At 37.7% G+C, this 21,076-nt stretch overlaps 1 protein-coding gene across 1 annotated transcript; it reads left to right on the top strand.

The window, feature by feature from the left end:
* The first annotated feature begins 335 nt into the window (after positions 1–335).
* EMC7 (ER membrane protein complex subunit 7) lies at positions 336–19,443 on the top strand. The gene is made up of 5 exons (XM_039218357.1): positions 336–640; positions 6,417–6,536; positions 11,522–11,660; positions 12,888–12,968; positions 17,339–19,443. Exons 1-5 carry the CDS (start codon positions 408–410, stop codon positions 17,489–17,491), a joined length of 726 nt encoding a protein of 241 aa, XP_039074288.1. The 5' UTR covers positions 336–407; the 3' UTR covers positions 17,492–19,443.
* Positions 19,444–21,076: the final 1,633 nt, after the last annotated feature.

The following is a 21,076-nucleotide window of genomic DNA, read 5'->3' as shown; positions in this document are numbered from 1 at the left end:
TTTTTAAGCGCTCTCTTCTGGGCCTGATTCTCCAGAAGTCAGAGCCTCATTTGCAGACACTACTTTAGACCGTCGTCGCTTTTAGTCTCATCGTCTCTTACTCCGGTGCGGTCCCGGCTGCCACGGCAACACACACTTAACCGCTTTCGCTTTGTGGGCGGCCCCTTTCCGAGGCACTTGACACTTTCCTCAGACCGCCTTCCAATCCCGAGCGCGGGGAGTTCGCGGTAGTACCGTGACTCATTTCCGCCTCGCAAGGCAATTGGCTCAAGAGTCCTTCCCTCGGGTTTGAGCCGACAGCTCGCGCCAAAACCGACGCGCAGTGATGACGACAACGGGCCGCGGCGGCCACGACTGGGAGACTAGGAAGGCTTCCGGGGCCGGCCTGGCCGCTTAGAGCTGCTGTCATGGCGGCCGCGCTGTGGGGCTTCTTTTTCGTCCTTCTGCTGTTGCTTTCAGGGGATGCCCAGAGCTCGGAGCTGCCTGGGGCTACTGCCGATGGGTCAGGAGGGATTGGGGCCGGCATAGGAGATCGCTTCAAGATTGAGGGACGTGCGGTTGTTCCAGGGGTGAAGCCCCAGGATTGGATCTCGGCGGCCCGAGTGCTGGTAGACGGAGAAGAGCACGTCGGGTTCCTTAAGTGAGCATCCCGTGGGCAGCGGGAAAGAGGTTGGCGTGGAAGCCCGAAGGGAATTCCCTCTAGGAGAGCCAGGTGTCAAGAGCTGACGACGTCTCTGTCGGAGCGTGAAGGGGCGGGCGCCGATAGCGGTCTGTGCCGGGAGACCTTGCGGGGGCAGGGCAGCCCGACGCTTTCCCCTTTTCCCCGCTCACTCCACTCTCTGGACCTAGGAAATGAGGCAGGTGCTTGTCCCAGGGCCAGCGCAGTGGGGTCAGTTTTTTTCAATTCTATTTTTGCCTTATACGGAGTCGACCACTCCTGGGCTCTGGGGACAGGTGGGCTCTTTATACCTACCTCTCATGCTAAATTCTTTCCTTTGCATTTCATCTGGCTTCCCTAGAATCTGGCCTTTTTTTTTTTTTTTTTTGCATTCATTTCAGCCTTTCGGCAGCTTGATGTGTAGAAAGATGCTAAAAGCAAGGGGGAATTCTCAAAGCCCAAAGGGACTTCTATGATGGCATAGACTGGGAGGCTAACGTTGCCTCTTCTCAAATTAATGGGCCCTGAAGTCCCTAATCAAAGCACCGTTTTTTTTTTTTTTTTTTGCCTGGAGGTGGGATTGTTGTTCTTTTTTTACAGTTGAATTCATCGAGGGATTTGCAACATAACTGCTGGCATTTATGTCAGACTGAGGTTTCTCTACATTTGCTTATATGCTTCTGTCTTTTCTAGCTATTAGCAGAAATAGGATTTCAGCCTGTTGAAAGGACCTGGTGAATTTATTAGCACTCCAGTTTTGCAGTGGCCTGCTTTTCACATGTTTAGGCACAAATGTGATGTTTTAAATCTTTCAGTCGCTGCTTGGGAGGTAAAACTACAAACTGAAAGAAAATATTTAGGAAAGGAAGTGTTTCTCTGATAGGTTTGACCACCAGCAAATGGTGTTTGAAACCCAGACAACTTAAATGTGGACACTTCTAAATCTGATTTGCAAATACTCAGATCATCCAGGTGCTGATGAATGAGAATTTGAGTCTCAGATTAATAGATAATGACAAGAAGCTGACGACCAATATTTTGATGCCGTTTGTCTTTCCGAATCTGATGTGGGAGCATTCTTTAGCGTTGGCCCTAAGTAATGATGTTTTAATGAAAAAACTCCCATTAAGCCTTGAAAAATTAGCCTAAATTGACCATTTGGCTTCTCTTTTCTGCAGTATATAATTACTTTTAAAAACATTTTATTTGGGGCCCCTGAGTGGCACAGTCAGTTAAGCATCTGACTTCGGCGGCTCAGTTCATGATCTCACAGCTCTTGACTGAGAGCCCCCATCCAGCTCTGTGCTGACAGCTCAGAGCCTGGAGCCTGCTTCAGATTCTGTGTCTCCCTCTATCTCTGCCCCTCCCCTGCTCACACACACTCTCTCTCTTTCTTTCAAAAATAATTAAACATAAAAATTATAAAAAACATTTTTATTGGGGCACCTGGCTGGCTTAGTTGGTTGAACAGCCGACTTCGGCTCAGGTTATGATCTCACAGTTTGTGAATTTGAGCCCCACATTGGGCCTGCTACTAACAGCTTCAAGCTTGGAGCCTGCTTCGGATTCTGTGTCTACCTCTCTCTTGCCCCAACCCCACTTATGCTCTGTCTTTCTTTCAAAAATAAATAAACATTAAAAAATTATAAAAATTATTTTATTTTAAAATAATGTATAAGCTGGGGCCCCTGGGTAGCTTAATTGGTTAAACCTTGGACTCTTGATCTCACCTCAGGTCTTGATCTCATGTTTGTTAGTTCAAGCCCGGCATTGGGCTTCACACTGGGCATGAAGCCTACTTAAAAAAACAAAAAAATTAAATATGTATAAGTGTTGTGTTTATTGAAGAAAACGTAACAAGTTAGGGGTAGCAAGCCTTAACATTTTGTTGTGTATTTTGCAGTCTTTTTGTAATCATATGACCTGTTTTTAATAGTAAAATATATAGTACTTTAACCTGTTTTTTTTTTTTTTTGCAGTTAATATTTTGTGAGCAACTTCTGATACCATTTCATGTTCTTCCATTTGTATGTAGAAAGCTTAAAAATTAATATGAGGAGCTTATGGTGGGAAAACTTGTTGGAAGAGGGATAGGTAATTTTTCTTGTATCTGTTATACATAACCTCCATGCAGTTTTGATTTACAGTATGTTTGTTGGAGGTGGATCTTGGCTAATGGAGATGAGAGGAGTTTCGTTTGAGGATGCTTCATGCCATTTCTTGCTTTCATCACTGTGCACATAAATCACAATTTATTTAGGCATCTCCTGTTGAGGGTCATTTAGGTAGTCTTCAATTTTTGACATAGTAAGATTATGCACGATACTTTTTTGGAACTTTTTATCGTGAAAAATTGCAGACATGCACTAAAATAAACAATAGTTTAGTGAATGCTTAGGTACCCATCGCAATCTATTATTCTTTTTTAATGTCTCCTCTGTACCTCATTTTTTTTTTCTGGAATATTTAAATATGACCCTAAAGATCATATTGTTTCACTTGAAAAAGCATAATTACGTGTCTCTGAAAGATAAGGGTTTGAAAAGCCCCCCACAATACCATTATTGATTTAATAAAGTAAGTAATACTGCTATAACTTCATCTAATGCCCAGTTCATTTATCTCAAAAATGCTTTTATGTATTCTTTAAATCAAGATCCAATAAGGCTTGCATATTGCAGAGTACATTTTTAAAACCAAGTTTTAAAATTTCATTATAAAATTTGTATAGTATCTTTCTAAAGTAAAATCTTTACCATAGGGTGAAAAATAGATATGCTTTCTCCTTTGGGCAGTTAGCTCTGCTGTTATTTGTATTGCACAGTCTTTAATTTTTTCTGGACCTAGAAAAATGTTTTGAAATATTGTTCACTGAGGGTCCCATGAAGAAGCAGAAGATACACTCAAATTACAATAATTCAGGGAAAGTCTCATGAAAGGATTAAACAGTATAGTCATGATATAGGGAAACAACCAGATTGTACAGTACTCTAGAGTTTACAACCTCAAGGCTATTGTCACCTCTAAGCTTGAAGGTTGTCGGGGAAGTAAAGTTTACTGGGACACAGAGGGGGAGAAAGGATTGTCTTGAGAGGAGCAGTGTCACTTGACAAAACAAGTCAGAGGTGGCCTCTCAGGGAGAAAGCTGGGGAAAAATACGCTAAGCTCATGTTCTTTCTTTCTTTCCTCCAGTCTGCAAAGAGAAGGGTGGAGAGTGGGTGTGAAGGGCAAATGGAAGACATTCAGCCCAGGAATAAGTGGACTTGAAGTTTATGTTTTTAAAAATGTTTGTTATTTGTTTTGAGAGAGAGTGGGGCAGGGGCAGGGAGAGAGAATCCCAAGCAGGTTCTGCACTGTCAGCACAGAGCTCCACATGAGGCTTGATCCCACAAACTGTGAAATCATGACCTGAGCCAAAATCAAGAGTTGGACACTTAACTGAGACACCCAAGCACTCTGCTGTCTACATTTCAACTCTGTTTTAGTTTAATGTGTATTTTGAAATAGCAAAGAATATGTTTTCCTTTTACATTCTAGTAAATACTGCTGATGTGGCAGAATCAATTTTTGCTTTAGCTGTGAGAGAGTCTAATGATTTAAGAAGCATTATTTAATATATCATACTGGGAATTCTCTGATAAGCCAATCCTTTTAGGATCATTTGTTTCCTAAAACAGAAACTTCTTTTTCCTCAGAATCAGTTTTCATTATCAAAACATTCATTTTGATCTATGAACCTGAAGTTATCAGGTCCTGATGGGATGGTTTTCTAAGTCTAAAAGGCTTAGAAGAAATCAGTAAAGAAAAGGCAGGTGGTTTTAAGGACATAACCATGTTAAAATTTTATATATCCACACAAAAGTAACCAAAGTAGATGGGAGCTATTTGTAACAAGTGGAGCAAATGCTGCTTAATACCCTATTTTTTGGAAAGACAACAAAATGCAAACAAAAACTTGAAAAACCATTTATTTTAAAAAATTCATTAATTTATTGTTTAATATCCAAGTAAGTTAGCATATAGTGCAACAATAATTTGGAATAGGAATTAAATTGGAATCAGGAGTAGATTCCTTAATGCCCCTTACCCATTTAGCCCAACCCCCTTCCCACAACCCCTCCAGCAACCTTCTGTTCTCTATATTTAAAAATCTTTTATGTTTTGTTCCCCTCCCCGTTTTTATATTATTTTTGCTTCCCTTCCCTTATGTTAATGTGTTTTGTCTCTTAAATTTATCATATGAATAAAGTCATAAGATATTTGTCTTTTTGTCACTAATTTTGCCTAGCATAATACCCTCTAGTTCATCCATGTAGTTGCAAATGGCAAGATTTCATTCTTTTTGATTGCCGAGTAATACTCCATCATCTTCTTTATCCATTCATCCATCAGTGGACATTTGGGCTCTTTCCATACTTTGGCTATTGTTGATAGTGCTGCTATAAGCATTGGGGAGCATGTGCCCCTTCAAAACAGCACACCTGTATCCCTTGGATAAATACTAGTAGTGCAATTGCTGGGTCATAGGGTAGTTCTATTTTTAACTTTTTGAGGAGCCTCAATAGAGTTTTCCAGAGTGGCTACATCAGTTTGCACTCCCACCAGCAGTGCAAAAGAGACCCTCTTTCTCTGCATCCTCACCAATATCTGTTATTGCCTGTGTTATTAATGTTAGCCACTCTGATGGGTGTGAGGTGGTATCTCATTGTGGTTTTGATTTGTAGTTCCCTGATAATGAGTAATGTTGAGCATTTTTTCATGTCAGTTGGTTATCTGGATGTCTTCTTTGGAGAAGTGTCTATTTGTGTCTTTTGCCCGTTTCTTCACTGGATTATTTGTTTTTGGGTGTTGAGTTTGATAAGTTCTTTATAGATTTTAGATACTAACCCTTTATCCGATGTGTTATCTGTAAATACCTTCTCCCATTCTGTTGGTTGCCTTTTAGTTTTGCTGATTGTTTCCTTCGCTGTGCAGAAGCTTTTTATTTTGATGAGATCCCAATAGTTCATTTTTGCATTTGTTTCCCTTGCCTCTGGGGACGGAGACGTGTTGAGTAAAGTTGCTGCGTGAATTGCTGCAGCTGAAGTCAGAGAAGTTTTTGCCTTCTTTGCTCTCTAGGATTTTGATGGCTTCATATCCTACGTTTAGGTCTTTCACCCATTTTGAGTTTATTTTTGTGTGCTTTAAGAAAGTGGTCCGGGTTCATTTTTTTCTGCATGTCGCTGTCCAGTTTTCCCAGCACCATTTGCTGAAGAGACTTGTCTTTATTGCAGTGGATATTCTTTTCTGCTTTGTCAAAGATTAGTTTGTACGTCCATTTCTGGGTTCTCTGTTCTGTTCCATTAATCTGAGTGTGTGTTTTTGTGCCAACTTTTAAGAAGTTGTGGCAAGGGATCAGCAAAATAGGAATGCTAATACTGTAGTAATAATGTAAATTGGTAATTTCCTTTGAATGAAGATACGGCTTCTGAATTGGAACTGTGTTCCTGTTATCACTGTCCCACAGAAGGAATTAGAAGTACTTTCTATGTCAGGATTCTCCACTCCTGTGAAATGCTCTGGGGTTTTTTCAGAACCCTGGCAGTGTGACTATGGAAGCTGAAGTGGGAGGACAGTTCTTGCCAGTTTTTGTTTTTGCTTTTTTGCTCATTGCTCTGAATGTCATTTTGAGGGGAGTTGATTTGGGAGTTAACATTATATAAAAGAAGGAAACACGCTATTGATCAGAAGTGTCTAAATATGATATTCATTTTTCCAGGACAGATGGGAGTTTTGTGGTTCATGATATACCTTCTGGATCTTATGTAGTAGAAGTTATATCTCCAGCTTACAGATTTGATCCTGTTCGAGTGGATATCACTTCAAAAGGAAAAATGAGGTAAGGGTCTCTGATGTAGTTTTAAAAAAATTTTCTTTTAATGTTTGTTTATTTTTGAGAGAGAGAGAGTGTGAGCAGGGGAGGGGCAGAGAGAGAGAGAGGGAGACACAGAGTCTGAAGCAGGCTCCAGGCTCTGAGCTGTCAGCACAGAGCCCGACGTGGGGCTTGAACCCATAAACTGTGAGATCAAAACCTGAGCAGAAGTTGGAGCTTAACTGACTGAGCCACCTGGGCACCCCTGATGTATTTTTTTTTTTAATTTTTAATTAATGCTTGTTTATTTTTGAGAGAGAGATAGAGACAAAGCATGAGCAGGAAGGGGCATAGAGTGAGGGAGACATAGAATCCGAAGCAGGATCCATGCTCCAAGTTGTCAGCACAGAGCCTGATGTGGAGCTTCATCTCACGAACCAAGAGATCATGACCTGAGCCAAAGTCAAACGCTTAACCAACTGAGCCACCCAAACCTCTGATGTAGTTTTTACTAAAGGATAGACTACTGAATACTTCCTATATTGCTTTTAGATTTTAGAGTTGAAAAATTTTCTCAATTACAAGTATTCCTTAAAACAATTAAAATATCCTTATATTGCTTTTAATTAAAAAATTTTCTCACTCTGTTCCCCCTAAAATATCCTTATATTGGTTTTTGTGGGGTTTTTTTGTTTTTGTTTTTTTGAGAGAGAGGGTGTCAGTGAGCAAGGGGCAGAGAGAGAGAGAATCCCATGAGGGGCAGACAGAGGGGTGGGGGAGAGAGAAAGAGGAAAGTGAAACTAACCCAGGGCTCTTCTTTTACCCGAAGTGGGGCTCCTGCTCACCCAAATCAAGGCTCTAGCTCACCAGAAGCAGAGCTTGTGCTCACTGGGAACGGGCTCCAGCTCACCTGATGTAGGATTTAACTCATGAAATCAAACTCACAAAGCATGAGATCATGACCCGAGCTGAAGTCAGATGCTTAACAACCGAACCACCCAGGCGCCCTCCTTATATTGTTTTAGTGTGCACATTGGTAATATTATAAAGTTAAACTTCTTCTTTTTCTGCTTTAAAATTTATTTTAAAACTTCTTTATGTGATTATATAGAAAAGAGGCAACATCACCTACTATGAGAGCAAAAGCCCTGTGAAGGTTATAATTGAAATGGGATTCCTAAAGTGAGAAATAATTTAACTTTTCTAAATTAGAAATATTAATCGTCCCCTGTTTTTCATTGGGATATTTTCATAATACCTCTTAATACCTATGTAATAGTTGTATTGATCTAGAAATTTCTACAGTTCTTCCTTTCTGAAATATTTAGTGTGCAATGGGAATTTGGTATTGTTTGAAAAAAACAATAGATTGTATTGTGTATTTATCTCTGAGTGAGGATCATGATAAGAAGAGAAAAAAAAAAAAGCACAGTATCAGAGGCTGGCAGACTAGGAAAAAGTTTCAGAATTTCTAAGGGGATGAACATATGCTTTGAAGTTGAGGAGAAAAGAATGCTGGAAAAATTCAGGCTGTGTGTGGAATACCACAAACCCATAAGCAGATGGAATCTGTTGTATAGATGTCCACAGTGTTCAGATTCCTTTTGTTATAACCCCAGTTTATTTGTTTGTTTTTATTATCCCATGCCAGTAGTTGTCTCTTTGGCCTAATAACCAGGAAATATATGAAACAATTTTATTTATTTGTTTTTTTTTTCTAGCTTTATTGAGGTATGATGGCAAATATGAAAGAAGTTTGAGTGGTTATGTCTCTTCTTTGAATTAGAACAAAGTAACTATGTTGCTGTAATAAAGCATAGGTCTGGCAAAAGCAAAAATAATTTTGGGGTTCGAGGAACTTTATTTAATTTATTTAATTTATTTTTTATTTTGAGGAGCTCTATTTTATTACTGACCCTTTTGGTATGTTCCAAAAATATTTAGGTTGATTTGTAGAGACCCCTCATTGAGCTGACATAATAGAGATATGTTTAGTTAGTACCATAATATTTATGTTTGCATTAGTGTTTATGCCTAAAATGTTTTTCTTCTTTGCCTTTTTTTTTTTTTTTTTTTGGACATTGAAAGTTTTAAAAGTATAATATGTAACTATGCTATAGTTCAAATAGAGTGAGCCCACACGTAGGACTCTCTCATCCCTTATATCAGCTGCATATTAGTCCACTGAGGCTGGCACCCATTGATGGGCAGGTGGGGTTTTCTTTCTCCTCTTTTAACATGTGTGGTGAACAGAGATGACTATTTGGTAGTAATTTAAATTCTTGACATTATCATGAAACTATTATTATGCCACTAAAAATACTTTCTAGAGAAACAAATTACTTTACCCCTGTATTTTTGAAGTTACATTGTTGTCTTAGAATAGTCTAGTATGTCCAAATTCTAATTGTATTTCTTGCTGTTGGCTATTTAGAGCAATAGTGAAGCTTGAATTGAGAGTAATGTCTTGTAAATATGTTTATAAATATTTTTTGATAGAATAATTGAATTGTTTCAGAGTAGATGAATTTCATACCTTCATAAGGTATCAAATTTCTCATGTCTTCTTAACGGCATAACAATTTTTAAGAAAATATGTAGGTAAAATTCTAATATGTTAAATTTAAACTTTAAGGACTTATGACTTTTTATTATTTATGTTTTAGAATTGGAAGCTTGAAGATGGGTGGGTGTGTTGATTACACTATACTTATATACACATTTAACAGGTTTATTTTTTATTTTTTATTTTTTTAATTTTTGAGACAGAGAGAGACAGAGCACGAGTTGGGAAGAGGCAGAAAGAAAGGGAGACAGAATCTGAAACAGGCTCCAGGCTCTGAGCTGTCAGCACAGAACCCGATGTGGGGCTCGAATCCACAAACTGTGTGATCATGACCTGAGCCAAAGTCAAATCCTTAACTGACTGAGCCACCCAGGCGCCCCCACATTTAACAGTTTTTTAAAATATTGAAAATACTAAATACTGGAGGAAATGAGTGTTGTTAAAAGGGGATACTTATCTGTTAAAACCTATAATTTATTAACTTTTGGTCTGAATTTTGCATAAAGTAGTCTAATCAAATAGAACTATTTTTCTATGTATAAAGTTTTATTCCTTTTTTGCTTTGGGTAAAGAGTACTTGCTGCTTTAGCATTTAAGGACTGGTTGCAGCAGTGGGATTCATATTCTCAGTTCCATTCCTGATAGTTGGATGCCTGAAGCATAGGTAAAAAAACAAGGCCTTTACATTTTAATAATTGGGGGTGGAACAGTATAGAGAACAGAGTGGGATTCATAGAAGATCCTCATATTCTTGAGCAGTATTTTGTAAACATGCAGGGTAATATGACAAACATCTCCTTTTAAATGTATAGCTCTCAAAAGAGTAAGGGAAATCCTTCGGGGACAAACTGTAAACCACTTTCCTACCTGGGGGTTTTGACATTCTAACCAAAATGCTTAGATTTTATTAGCAGTATGTAGGTAAGAGGTAAGCTTTAGGCTTGCTTTGGGCCAGAATTAGATCTAAGATTTGATTCCCCCTTTGACTTTTTGCACTAAAATCCAAAAGACTAGTCTTCCAACCTGGCCCTGGCCTTTTGTGGGGGAAAATTTCTCCTGAAATTTGATAGCCACAGTCCTACCCTCAGTGAAATTTTGGGTGTGAACTTATTACTTCCTGCATGATCAAGAAACTTTCAAACTGTGCAGTTAACAAAATCATTCTTGGTCATAATCCTGGACTCCTGGCAGAGACAAATGCATAACCTCTCTGCAGGGGGATACTCTCTATTCAGGCCCACACATAAATAAAGTTAATCAAATACCCAAGAAAACCATGTACATTGAGTCAGCAGATGAATTAAATCTATAAGAACCTTATGTTATAGAATTATTGGATATGGACTATGAAGTAGTTTAAAGTATATTTAAAATGCTTAAATAAATAAAAGATCTATTGTCATAAGAGTAAGATACTACAAAAATACAGCAAGGACATTTGAAAAAAGAATAAAATAGAATTTCTACAATAAATAACAGGCTTTGGAATACAAAATTCAATGCATATGTTAAAACAACTGAACAAAGGTTTGATGAACTGGAAGACAGATAGGAAAAAACTTATCCAGAATACAGTACACATAAAGGAATGGGCACAATGAAAGAATTTAACAAGATGCAGAGTAAAGAATGAAAAGGTCTAGAGGTCTAAGGTGGTTCAGTCAGTTGAGCATCCAACTTTGGCTCAGGTCATGATCTTGCGGTTCATGAGTTCGAGCCCCACATCGGGCTCACTGCTGTCAGCCTGTCGCACAGAGCCCTCTTTGGATCTTCTGTCCCTCTCTCTCTGCCCCTTCTCCTCTTGTGATCTGCCAAAAATTGAAAGAAAGAGAAAAGGAGAGAGAGAAAGATCTAACTGAAATGAGAGAGAAAAAGCGAAGCAGTTTTCAAAAAGTAAACTGGAACATGTATGAACATGGTTGAGAGTTTTGATTAAAATTAGTGGTGTCTCAAGTGAAGATGTAGTGTTACCTATGGCACTAAATTTTTCCTGCAAAATTTTAGACTTAAAAATTGGGTGTGCTCATTCATGCATATCTCAGACAGCCAAAGAAATAAAAGTAGCATTTTTGTATGTTTGTAACAAAATTAATTTATTATTAAATATAATGAAAGAGCTTTTAGAGTTAGAAGAATTCTAAAAGAGCTTTTGATATAACCAGAAGAGAACTTGTCTAACCCCAAAGGCCTCGGTAATAACAGAGCTATGGCTAGAAACTAAGTCTCTTGATTCCAAGTTTAGTGTTCTTCTCTACATTTTGCTAAATATTTAAAAATACAGATAACTACTTTGATCCAATTTTTAAGATAAAAAGTTTAGATGCCAAAGCATTTTGGAAAAAGCTAAAGGTAACTATAAGGCATTGCTAATATATTATAAACAGTTCTTTTAACTAGTAATGTTTTTGATAAAATTACTGATGCTTTTTTCACGTTGCTTTATCAGAGCAAGATATGTGAATTACATCAAAACATCAGAAGTGGTCAGACTGCCCTATCCTCTCCAAATGAAATCTTCAGGCCCACCTTCTTACTTTATTAAAAGGGAATCATGGGGATGGACAGACTTTCTAATGAACCCAATGGTATGTATCAGGCTACAATTAAGTATCTTTACAAATCTCTAATTTGAATCCAGGCAGTTGAAAATTTCTAGCCCCTGTGAGAAAGAAAGGTTAGGTCATATTCTTAGATGAAAGGATAGTTGTGAATAGTTTATTGGTTTCAGAAAAATAGTAGCCTTGGGAATACTAATGAAGAGAATATAGTGAAAATTGCACAGTAGATTTGACATTGAAATGTGCAACAGAAATGGATAAATATTTATGATGAAATGTTTTAAAATTCAAATGGAATAAGAATATGTGGTAAGTCCCATGGAGTTAGCAGTCTCATCCTTCATACTTCCTGCATATGAGTGTGGCATCATTTATTAATCAGCTCCTATTGATGGCTTGGATAAGGGTTTTTCTTTTTTTCTCATGTGTCGTAAACAGAAGTTCTTCTGTGGTGATTTAAATATCTGGTATGAAAATGATGTTAGGGTATCCATTCATAATGAACCAAAAATAGAAGTTGAATTATTATCTTATAATTGTCGTAAGTGGTGATCATATTCCTTGCTGATAGCTATTTAGATCACAAACAGGAACATTTGGGGACTGTACATTTTTTGAGAGGAATAAATAGTGCCTAAAATCTGCTCTCAGGTGTAGTGAAGCAGGAGGGTGGAGTAGATAGGAGAAACCAGCAGTGAGACTCCAAAGTTTATTGAGAAATAGTTCTCATTTCTGAAATTCATGAAAACATACACAGTGTTAGAAGCTTCTAGGTCATTTTTCAAAGCTGATATGTTATAGTAGTCACCTAGTACTATATTGCAGGCTCGAGAGGATGCACATTAGAGGGGCAATATAGTATTTTCTTCAAGAACCATAAAGTCATCTGGAAAGAGCCCAGCTGGCTGTCAGCATCGCTATTCCCAATGGCAGATTGAAGAAAGTGAATAGATAGTTACATTTGCAAGCTCTTTGTGTTAAATAAAACTGTTAACTCTGCAAAATGATCCATAGCACAGATATAAAGTGTCTATAACGTCTAAATCCACGTAGGTAAGGCTCTTCCCTACAGTAGTCAGAGGTTGGGGAGTGCCTGTATCAAATGGGCTAGGTGAGTAGAATTGAGGTAGTGCTGCTAGTTTTATTCTGTGTATAACATTTGAATCTTTAATTTCATCATGAGTTGTTAAATGCAGATTTTATTCTGCTGGTAAGTGGGAAAAACATTTTCTGGATTTTTTTTTTCTTCCATAGGTTATGATGATGGTTCTTCCATTACTGATATTTGTGCTCCTGCCCAAAGTGGTCAACACAAGTGATCCTGACATGAGACGGGTAAGGTGACTGCCCCCGCTGTGAATTTTTTTCTTTTTTAATGTTTTATTTATTTCTAGGAGAGAGAGAGACAGCGTGAGCAGGGGAGGGTCAGAGAAAGAGGGAGTCACAGACTGAAACAGGCTCCAGGCTCTGAGCTGGCAGTCAGCACAGAGCCCGACGTGGGGCTCGAACCCACGAACCGCGAGATCAGGACCTAAGCGAAAGTCGGACGCTTAACCGACTAAGCCACCCAGGCGCCCCCCGCTGTGAATTTTTGAACCATATTCTGATGCCTGAATCATTCATTGTGGCTGAATGGCTTGGGCTTTTTCAGCTTTATCCTAATTCCCAAGCCAAATTCATTCAGAGGTTGTGTTAATACAAAATCATGTTCCTGGCATTTAGCTAGTTGTTTCCATAGGACTTGATAAATTCAGTTGGTTCTGCCTGATAAAAGCCTAGATCTCTTCATATAGCTTAAACACTGCTTAGTACTGCTCCCTTTGTGCCTCACTTGTTAAATGATTGAAATGCATAATTATCCTGGCAGCCCAATCCAAATAGTTTGCAAAATGATAGCTTCTTACAATTTACCTTTACTTTATAAAACTATTCCGAGTACACATTTAGTTTATGTGTTCAGATACACACGCACACAAATTTGGATAACCAAGGGAAGAAAATAGAATAGTGGCTTCCAGACTCTTTTACCCCAAAATTATACTGGTTTGGCAGTGGGCAAAGGAGTTGCCAAATAAGATGCTTCAAATTTAGTGCCACTGCTTTGTCTCTCTGAAATATTGGCTTTTGTGCAATCTTCAGAATTTTTTTAAACCATTATTTTTCTTCCACGTGGGAACAATCAACAAATACCTCCTGAATTCCAAGTTTTTCTATTGGATGTAATATATTGGTGTGTTGACCCCTTAGTCATTGTTCAATGCACATTTATTTATTTATTTTTTTTTTAATTTTTTTTTAATGTTTTATTTATTTCTAGGAGAGAGAGAGAGGGAGAGACAGCGTGAGCAGGGGAGGGTCAGAGAGAGAGTCACAGACTCTGAAACAGGCTCCAGGCTCTGAGCTGGCAGTCAGCACACAGCCCGACGCGGGGCTCGAACCCACAAACCGCGAGATCATGACCTGAGCGAAAGTCGGACGCTTAACCGACTAAGCCACCCGGGCGCCCCTCAATGCACATTTATTAATCACTGTCTAGGTTATGGATACTGGGGATATAAAAATGAATTGTATATTGTCCCTGTTGTCAACGAGCTCAGATTCCAGCTAGGTGTAGGAAACAGCATGGATTTATATAATACTCTTTCTTGCCGTCCTAGGATTGTGGGTGTATGGGTGAGAGAGTGTTGGATTTTAAATGGGAAAATAAGATATACGTACAATAAATAAAAATGGTGCTGTGGTAGTAGGTGATTAAGTTCTGTAGAAAGCAAGGCATTTATTCCAAGCCAGAATAGCAAAAAGAGCTTCATGATTAAAGAAACTTTTATGATATTTGGAATGTTTTATTGCCAAATTTGACATCTTTGCTTCAGTGTTGGTCAGAAAGTTTATAGCCCATGTAATCCTTATATCTGTTAAGCCAGGTAACTCTGTGGCATCAACAGAAGGAAACATTAGGGGGCACACTGGATTAAAAGTTCATTCCTTACAAAGTGCTTTGCACATAGTAAGCAGTATAAAAAGTTCTTTTTTCAATAGCTTCAGAATTGAACAGATTAAAACATAGATTTGAGGATATATTTTTGCAGGATCTCAAGACTTGTTAACATATGTTTGATTATTAGGACGTGTTAACTTTTTTTCAGAGGGAGCATGTTAGCATTTTTGATTTATGCTTATGTTTCTTTTCCTGTCCATATCTGGAAAAGCTCATTCTCTTTGAGAGCCCATGTATAAATTCTACCTTTGGAGAGAAAGCCTAAGCTAATATCCAAGTGGTATTCAACTTTAAATGATAGCTAATATAGTATTTGCTATTTTTTCCATGTGTGAACTAATACTATTTTAAGTACATTTTTGGAATGTCATATAAAATTCAAATGTAGCATATATTAACATCAGTATTGTTGAAAGTAAAACAGTACTATGGATTGTTGGCTAAATAAACTTCAAACTAAAACAAAACCTCAAAATAAAAGTGCCAAATCCTTATGAGGTCCTGCCAGTGACTTGCTTGTAACATTTTTATTGCTTGCTTTAGATGCTGTGAAGGTCTTTTAGGCCATAAGAGTAGTCTTCATAGATTTACTACTAAGGGCCTTAAGAATTAAGTGTTGGAAATACTGCAGTTATTTTCCAAACTTTTCTAATAGCCTGTATATATAATTAAAGATTGGTATTCTTTTTTTAAAATGATTTTTTATTTATTTGAGAGAGAGAGAGTGTGAGCAGGGGAGGGACAGAGAAAATCCCAAGCAGGCTTCATGTTGTCAGCACAGAGCCCCCCGTGGGGCTCAAGCCCACAAACTGTGAGATCATGATCTGAGCTGAAATCACGAGTTGATCACTTAACTGACTGAAACACCCAGGCGCCCCTGATATTCTTATTTATATGCATCTAAAGAAAGCGTGAGGGGGCCCCTGGGTGGCTCAGTTGGTTAAGCGTCCGACTTCGGCTCAGGTCATGATATCACGGTTCGTGGGTTTGAGCCCCACGTCAGGCTCTGTGCTGACAGTCAGCTCAGAGCCTGGAACCTGTTTCAGATTCTGTGTCTCCCTCTCTCTGACCCTCCCCTGCTCACACTGTCTGTCTCTCTCTCTCTGAAATAAATAAAACATTAAAAAAAATTAAAAACAAAAGCTTGAGTTTAAGAAAACACTCATTTAGGGGCACCTGGGTGGCCCAGTTAGTTAAACGTCCAACTCTTGATTTCGGCTCAGGTCATGATCTCATGGTCATGAGATTGAGCCCCCTTAAGAGTTTCTCCCTCTGCCCCTCCCCTGATTGTGCCTACACTGTCTGTCTCTCAAAAAAGAAAAAGAAATTTAAAAAGGAAAGAAAACACCCATTAAAGCAGTAAAAACATATTTTAATCAGAAAAGATAAAATAAAGGGCATCTGGGTGGCTTGGTTGGTTGAGCATCCAACTCTTAATTTCGACTCAGATCATGATCATAGAGTCATAAGATTGAGCCCCATGTCAGGCTCAGTGTTGAGTGTGGAGCCTGCTTAAGATTCTCTCTGCCTTTGGGTTGCCTGGGTGGCTCAGTCAGTTAAGTGTCTGACTTCAGCTTAGGTCATGATCTCACAGTTTGTGAATTCAAGTCCCATGTCAGGCTCTGTGCTGACCGCTTGGAGCCTAGAGCCTGCTTCAGATTCTGTGTGTGTCTCTCTCTCTGCCCCTCCCCTGCTCATGCTCTGTCTCTCTCTCTCAAAAGTAAATAAACATTAAAAAAATTTTTTTTAAATTCTCTCTCTCTTTGCCCCCCTCCCCACCACATAGTCTCTCTCTCTCTCTAAAATTAAAAAAAAAAAAACCCAAAAAACATAAGATGACAGGAATATGATCACATATAATAAGAGAAAATACTGTATGAAAACATAAGCCAAATTGAACCCTAGGCAAGATTTATTGGATATTTATTAAAAGATCACAATGCTTAGTAGTATAAAGGAGGTATGAGATAGGGTTTCTGAATGGATACAGGAGTGCTGATTCAAAGGGACACATACACCCCAATGTTTATAGCAGTGCTATCAACAATAGCTAAATTATGGAAAGAGCCCAAAAGTCCATCAACTGATGAATGGACAAAGAATATGTGGGTTATAAACACAATGGAATACTACTCGGCAATGGAGTAAGAATGAAATCCTGCCATTTGCAGCAACATGGATGGAACTGGAGGGTATTATGCTAAGTGAAATAAGTCAGAGAAAGATAACGTGTTCACTCATATGTGCTACTTGAGAAACTTAACAGCAGACTATGGGAGAAGGAAATGGGGAAAAATAGTTTCAAACAGGGGGAAGGAGACAAACCATAAGAGACTTTTAAATACAGAGAACAAACTGAGGGTTGATTGGAGGGTATATGGGGGCGGGGAATGGGTGATGGGCACTGAGGAGGGCACTTGTTGGGATGAGCACTGGGTGTTGTATGTAAGTGAAGAATCCCAGGAGTCTACTCCCCAAGCCAAGAGCACACTATATACACTGTATGTTAGTTAACTGGACAATTAATTAGATCAAAAAGAAAAGAAAAGGAAAACATGGTTTCTGAAGTGCTATTGGGTATAACATTGCTGAGAACCAGTAGCTTCTACTTGTTCTATTCCTCTCTTTCCTTGATAGACGTGTTAGTTTTTAAATGACTTGAAGGATCCCAGTGCCTTTTATATTATTGTGCTTTGTATTCTTGCAGGAAATGGAGCAGTCAATGAATATGCTGAATTCCAACCATGAATTGCCTGATGTTTCTGAGTTCATGACAAGACTCTTCTCTTCAAAATCATCGGGCAAGTCTAGCAGCGGCAGCAGTAAAACAGGCAAAAGTGGGGCTGGCAAAAGGAGGTAGTTGGACAGTCCAGAGATAACATTTGCACAGACATGGCAACACTGGGTGACATCCAAGCCTTGAGGGAAAACCGTGAAGCAACTACTGTAAACTTGAGTCATCCTTAAAGTTGATCTCTTATAACTGTCCTGTCTGGTAATTCTGTAGCACGTGTTTTGTACTTGGTACATAAGAAAACCCAGGTTTCATCTTTTGTCTGTATGAGGTCAATATTGATGTCACTGAATTAATTACAGTGTCCTATAGAGAAGATGACATTAATAAATTATATGAAGTACTATACATTATGTATATTAAAATGTCTTAATCCAGAGGTAGAATTATCTTGTCATTTCTTCTTCACTCGATGTTTCTTTTATTCCGGACAGTTTTCTTCTTTCATTATATGAGATTTGAAATTGACCTTTCCTGTTTAAGAAGTGGTTGCTATTTTTAGAGCAGCATGCACCATTGTTGTTGTTGGGGTTTTTTTTGTTTTTATTTTTGTTTTTGTTTTTTTGTAGCCAGACCTTTGAAAATTATCAACCCTGCCTTGCATTTTAACATTTCCTGATGATGGAGGTAGAACCAAATTCTGATGTCGTTTTAATTGTTGTTATTACAGTTAGTTTTAGAGTATGGATATATGAATTAGAATAGATGTTACCAGTTTTCAAGTTTTTGTTACCATCATTGGGATCCACTGAGTGTCAGCTATGTGCTGTACTTTAAGGTGGGATTCAGAGCTGGAGAATATCCAGTGCCTGTCCTCCATAGAACTTATTACGGAAGGAGAAAGCACAAATAATACCAGGGAATGCATAGCAGGGGAAGGAAGTGCAGCAGTAGGAGAGCCTTCGCAGACTCAGGATGGAAAATTAACCTTAGAGCGCCATGTCGTAATGTTGGTAGTGTAGCACAGGTACCTTCTAAATCTCCATTGATTCTCAGAGTTATTGGAATATAAATATTATTTTCCAGTCAGGATTATCTCAAAAATGTTTTATGTCAATAAGTTATAAAAATTTCATGCCTTTTCTTTTGTTTTTTAATTAAAAAGGAACTCTGAGACTATTATAGTATTGCTCTGGTAAAGGTCTCCTATCCTCTTCTGTGATAAAGAACTCCCCTATTGCTTTCTTTAGGTTATTAAGTCAGCCAAAAGGACACACACACCAAAAAAAAGATTGATTCCAAACTCTTATTTACCCTTTTGTAGTAGGTACGACTGTTCATTTTGAAATGAGTTTCACAGGTTTTCTTTTAAAGACATAAGTTTTGATACAGGACATTTTATTAACTGATATAGTGTTTGTATTATTATATGCTAAAGTTACCAAACTGGTTAAGCTGTGAAGATTAAGGTGGATAAACTGGGTAATGGTAGAACTCGGTAGATCTTTGAAAATGGAGTCATTTATTGAAAATAACTAAAATATTAGAATGCTAGTTGAATGAAAGTTGCAATTTAAAGGAGACAGAATATAGTGAGAGTCATACTTGTGTGACTGGAAATCATCTTGAAAAATTTCAAAATTTTGATTGTCAAAATTTGCACATAGAATATCTAATAACCAGAAAATTAGAAAGAACTTTCAAGGAAATTATCATTTCATATCCTGATTAAGAAAGTTTGTGGTTATTTTACATAGATTCTAAAACCATCTGAATATAATATATATACATCCCTTATCATATTATAGAATATTATTGTATCAGTTATATATGAAAATCCTATCTTTGCATAGAACCTTCATCAAATGCTTATTGTGCTTACAGGTGCAGAAATCATTATATTTTATGAGACAATATTGGGTTCAGTGCAAAGAGACTGTTTAGCTGCTAACTTGTATTTTGTGACTTTGGGCAAGTCACTTCCCTCTTTGAACCATGTTTTATCTTGTTCATTATTGTATTTCCAGCATTGAGCATATATAGGCACACAATAAATGTTTTTTGAATGAATAAATTAATGGGCCTTCCTCATCTGTAATTGAGGGATTTGGATTAGACCTGTAAATTCCTTTTCAAGACCTAAAATTCCACTACAATTCTAACCTGGTCCTATTATTTCCTAGCCACAAAAACTATATATCAGTGCCAAGTTTTTCTTTTTTTTCCACTTTCTTTCTTTTTGCTGTTCTTTATTTGGAGGCAAAGTATTATTTAGGGCCTTTCTTGGATTCAGTTTACATATATCTCCTAAATAAAAGCTTTGTGTTTTAAAATTTTTCACATCTACTAAGGTAAACCTGAGTAGTGACTTTATGCAAAACAGATCTTTGTTCTCCCTTCTTACCAGGAAGTTCTGAGTGCCCAGAATGACTTCCAGGGAGAATCCATACCTCCTAAGTTTTCAAGCAGTGTTTTAAAGAGTCAAACCTCAGGACTCCCCCTGAGTCTGGTTAACATTTTGAAAAGATTCAGGATTTTACCTAACTTGCCCAGAGTAGCAAAGTATCTTATTTTTCTCTTATGATTCCTCTAATGGGAAGGAAGAACCATTGACTGTACTTTTCAGTAATTGGAAGGTTTTCAAGGTCCCGATGAGGAATGTCAATAATGTCATTTAAGTGGTCACTCAAACTTTCAGGAAGTGCTCAAGAACTCTATTGAAAATATTTTTATTGAATATCTTAGAAAATTAATCCAAGTATTTTCATTTTTGTTTATTGCCTTCCAGGTTACATATAGACCTACTTTTGCATCTTTACAATTATTTATGTGCCATTTTGTATTTAAACCCAACAAAAATTCTCCTAAATACTAATCTCAGGGAATACAATAGAAACTAGTGGCAAAATCCTTTAGTTTAGTTCAAGAAGTATGTTGAGACAGGACCTAGTTGTATTGTGCTCTTCTTTTAGCATTGTATGTATGATGTCATCATTTAACATCAGGGTTTTTTTTGTTTGTTTGTTTTAGTTTGTAAGGTATGTGAGAATAAAGGAACTGTCTTAGAAAAGAAAACCCCTTCTCATATAGCCTCAAATATTAGCTTATCTCTTTTTTCTTTGTATCACAACTTTATTAAGGGAGCATAGGGGAACTGAAGCCATTCACAATAGCTACAGTCTAGGATTAAGCAAGCCTGAAAACAGAGAGGAGTAAATTAAGAAGGTCAAGTAGTAAATAAGAGGAATGAGGAGAGCCATAAAAATGAGCTGTGCACAGCATTTCCAATTGAGAACTTTTGAGAGGGTGTTTAATTCCACTAAAATTTAATTAGTAATTATTGAAGATTCATATGTGTTCCTCCATAGGGAGTTTTGAAATCAGGTTTTCCGTATATATGAATATAAGTAATTTACTTACTTTTAATTAGCTCCTACTACATATATTTGAGTATTTTAAAAACATTTCTAAGTAACTATTTTTTTCTGAAAATATTAGAAAATATTTCGAATTAAATGATCATGAAAATTTGGCATCCAGAGTAAGAAATGAAATCATTTAGTTTTGTTATGAGATGATCCGTAAAGGACCATGAGAAGATGTATAAGGAAAACTTCTTTGCAAAAACTGCTATCATGGAGTCTTGTGCGTTACACATTAAAAAAGGAGAAATACTGTTTTGCGCTCATCTCCGCAGGACTGGATGGACCT

The sequence above is a fragment of the Hyaena hyaena genome, unplaced genomic scaffold (genome assembly GCF_003009895.1).
Source record: "Hyaena hyaena isolate Hyena2069 unplaced genomic scaffold, ASM300989v1 scaffold_756, whole genome shotgun sequence".
Taxonomy (NCBI): Eukaryota; Metazoa; Chordata; class Mammalia; order Carnivora; family Hyaenidae; genus Hyaena; species Hyaena hyaena.
Note: the sequence above shows the minus strand (reverse complement) of the source record. Positions and strands in the feature narration are given on the sequence as shown.

Bases quoted from the DNA above. Each gene is read 5' to 3' on its own strand.
- EMC7 (XM_039218357.1), top strand. From the start codon at position 408: ATGGCGGCCGCGCTGTGGGGCTTCTTTTTCGTCCTTCTGCTGTTGCTT. The intron at 641-6,416 runs GTGAGCATCCCG...TCATTTTTCCAG, and splicing joins GAGCACGTCGGGTTCCTTAA to GACAGATGGGAGTTTTGTGG. The intron at 6,537-11,521 runs GTAAGGGTCTCT...TTGCTTTATCAG, and splicing joins ACTTCAAAAGGAAAAATGAG to AGCAAGATATGTGAATTACA.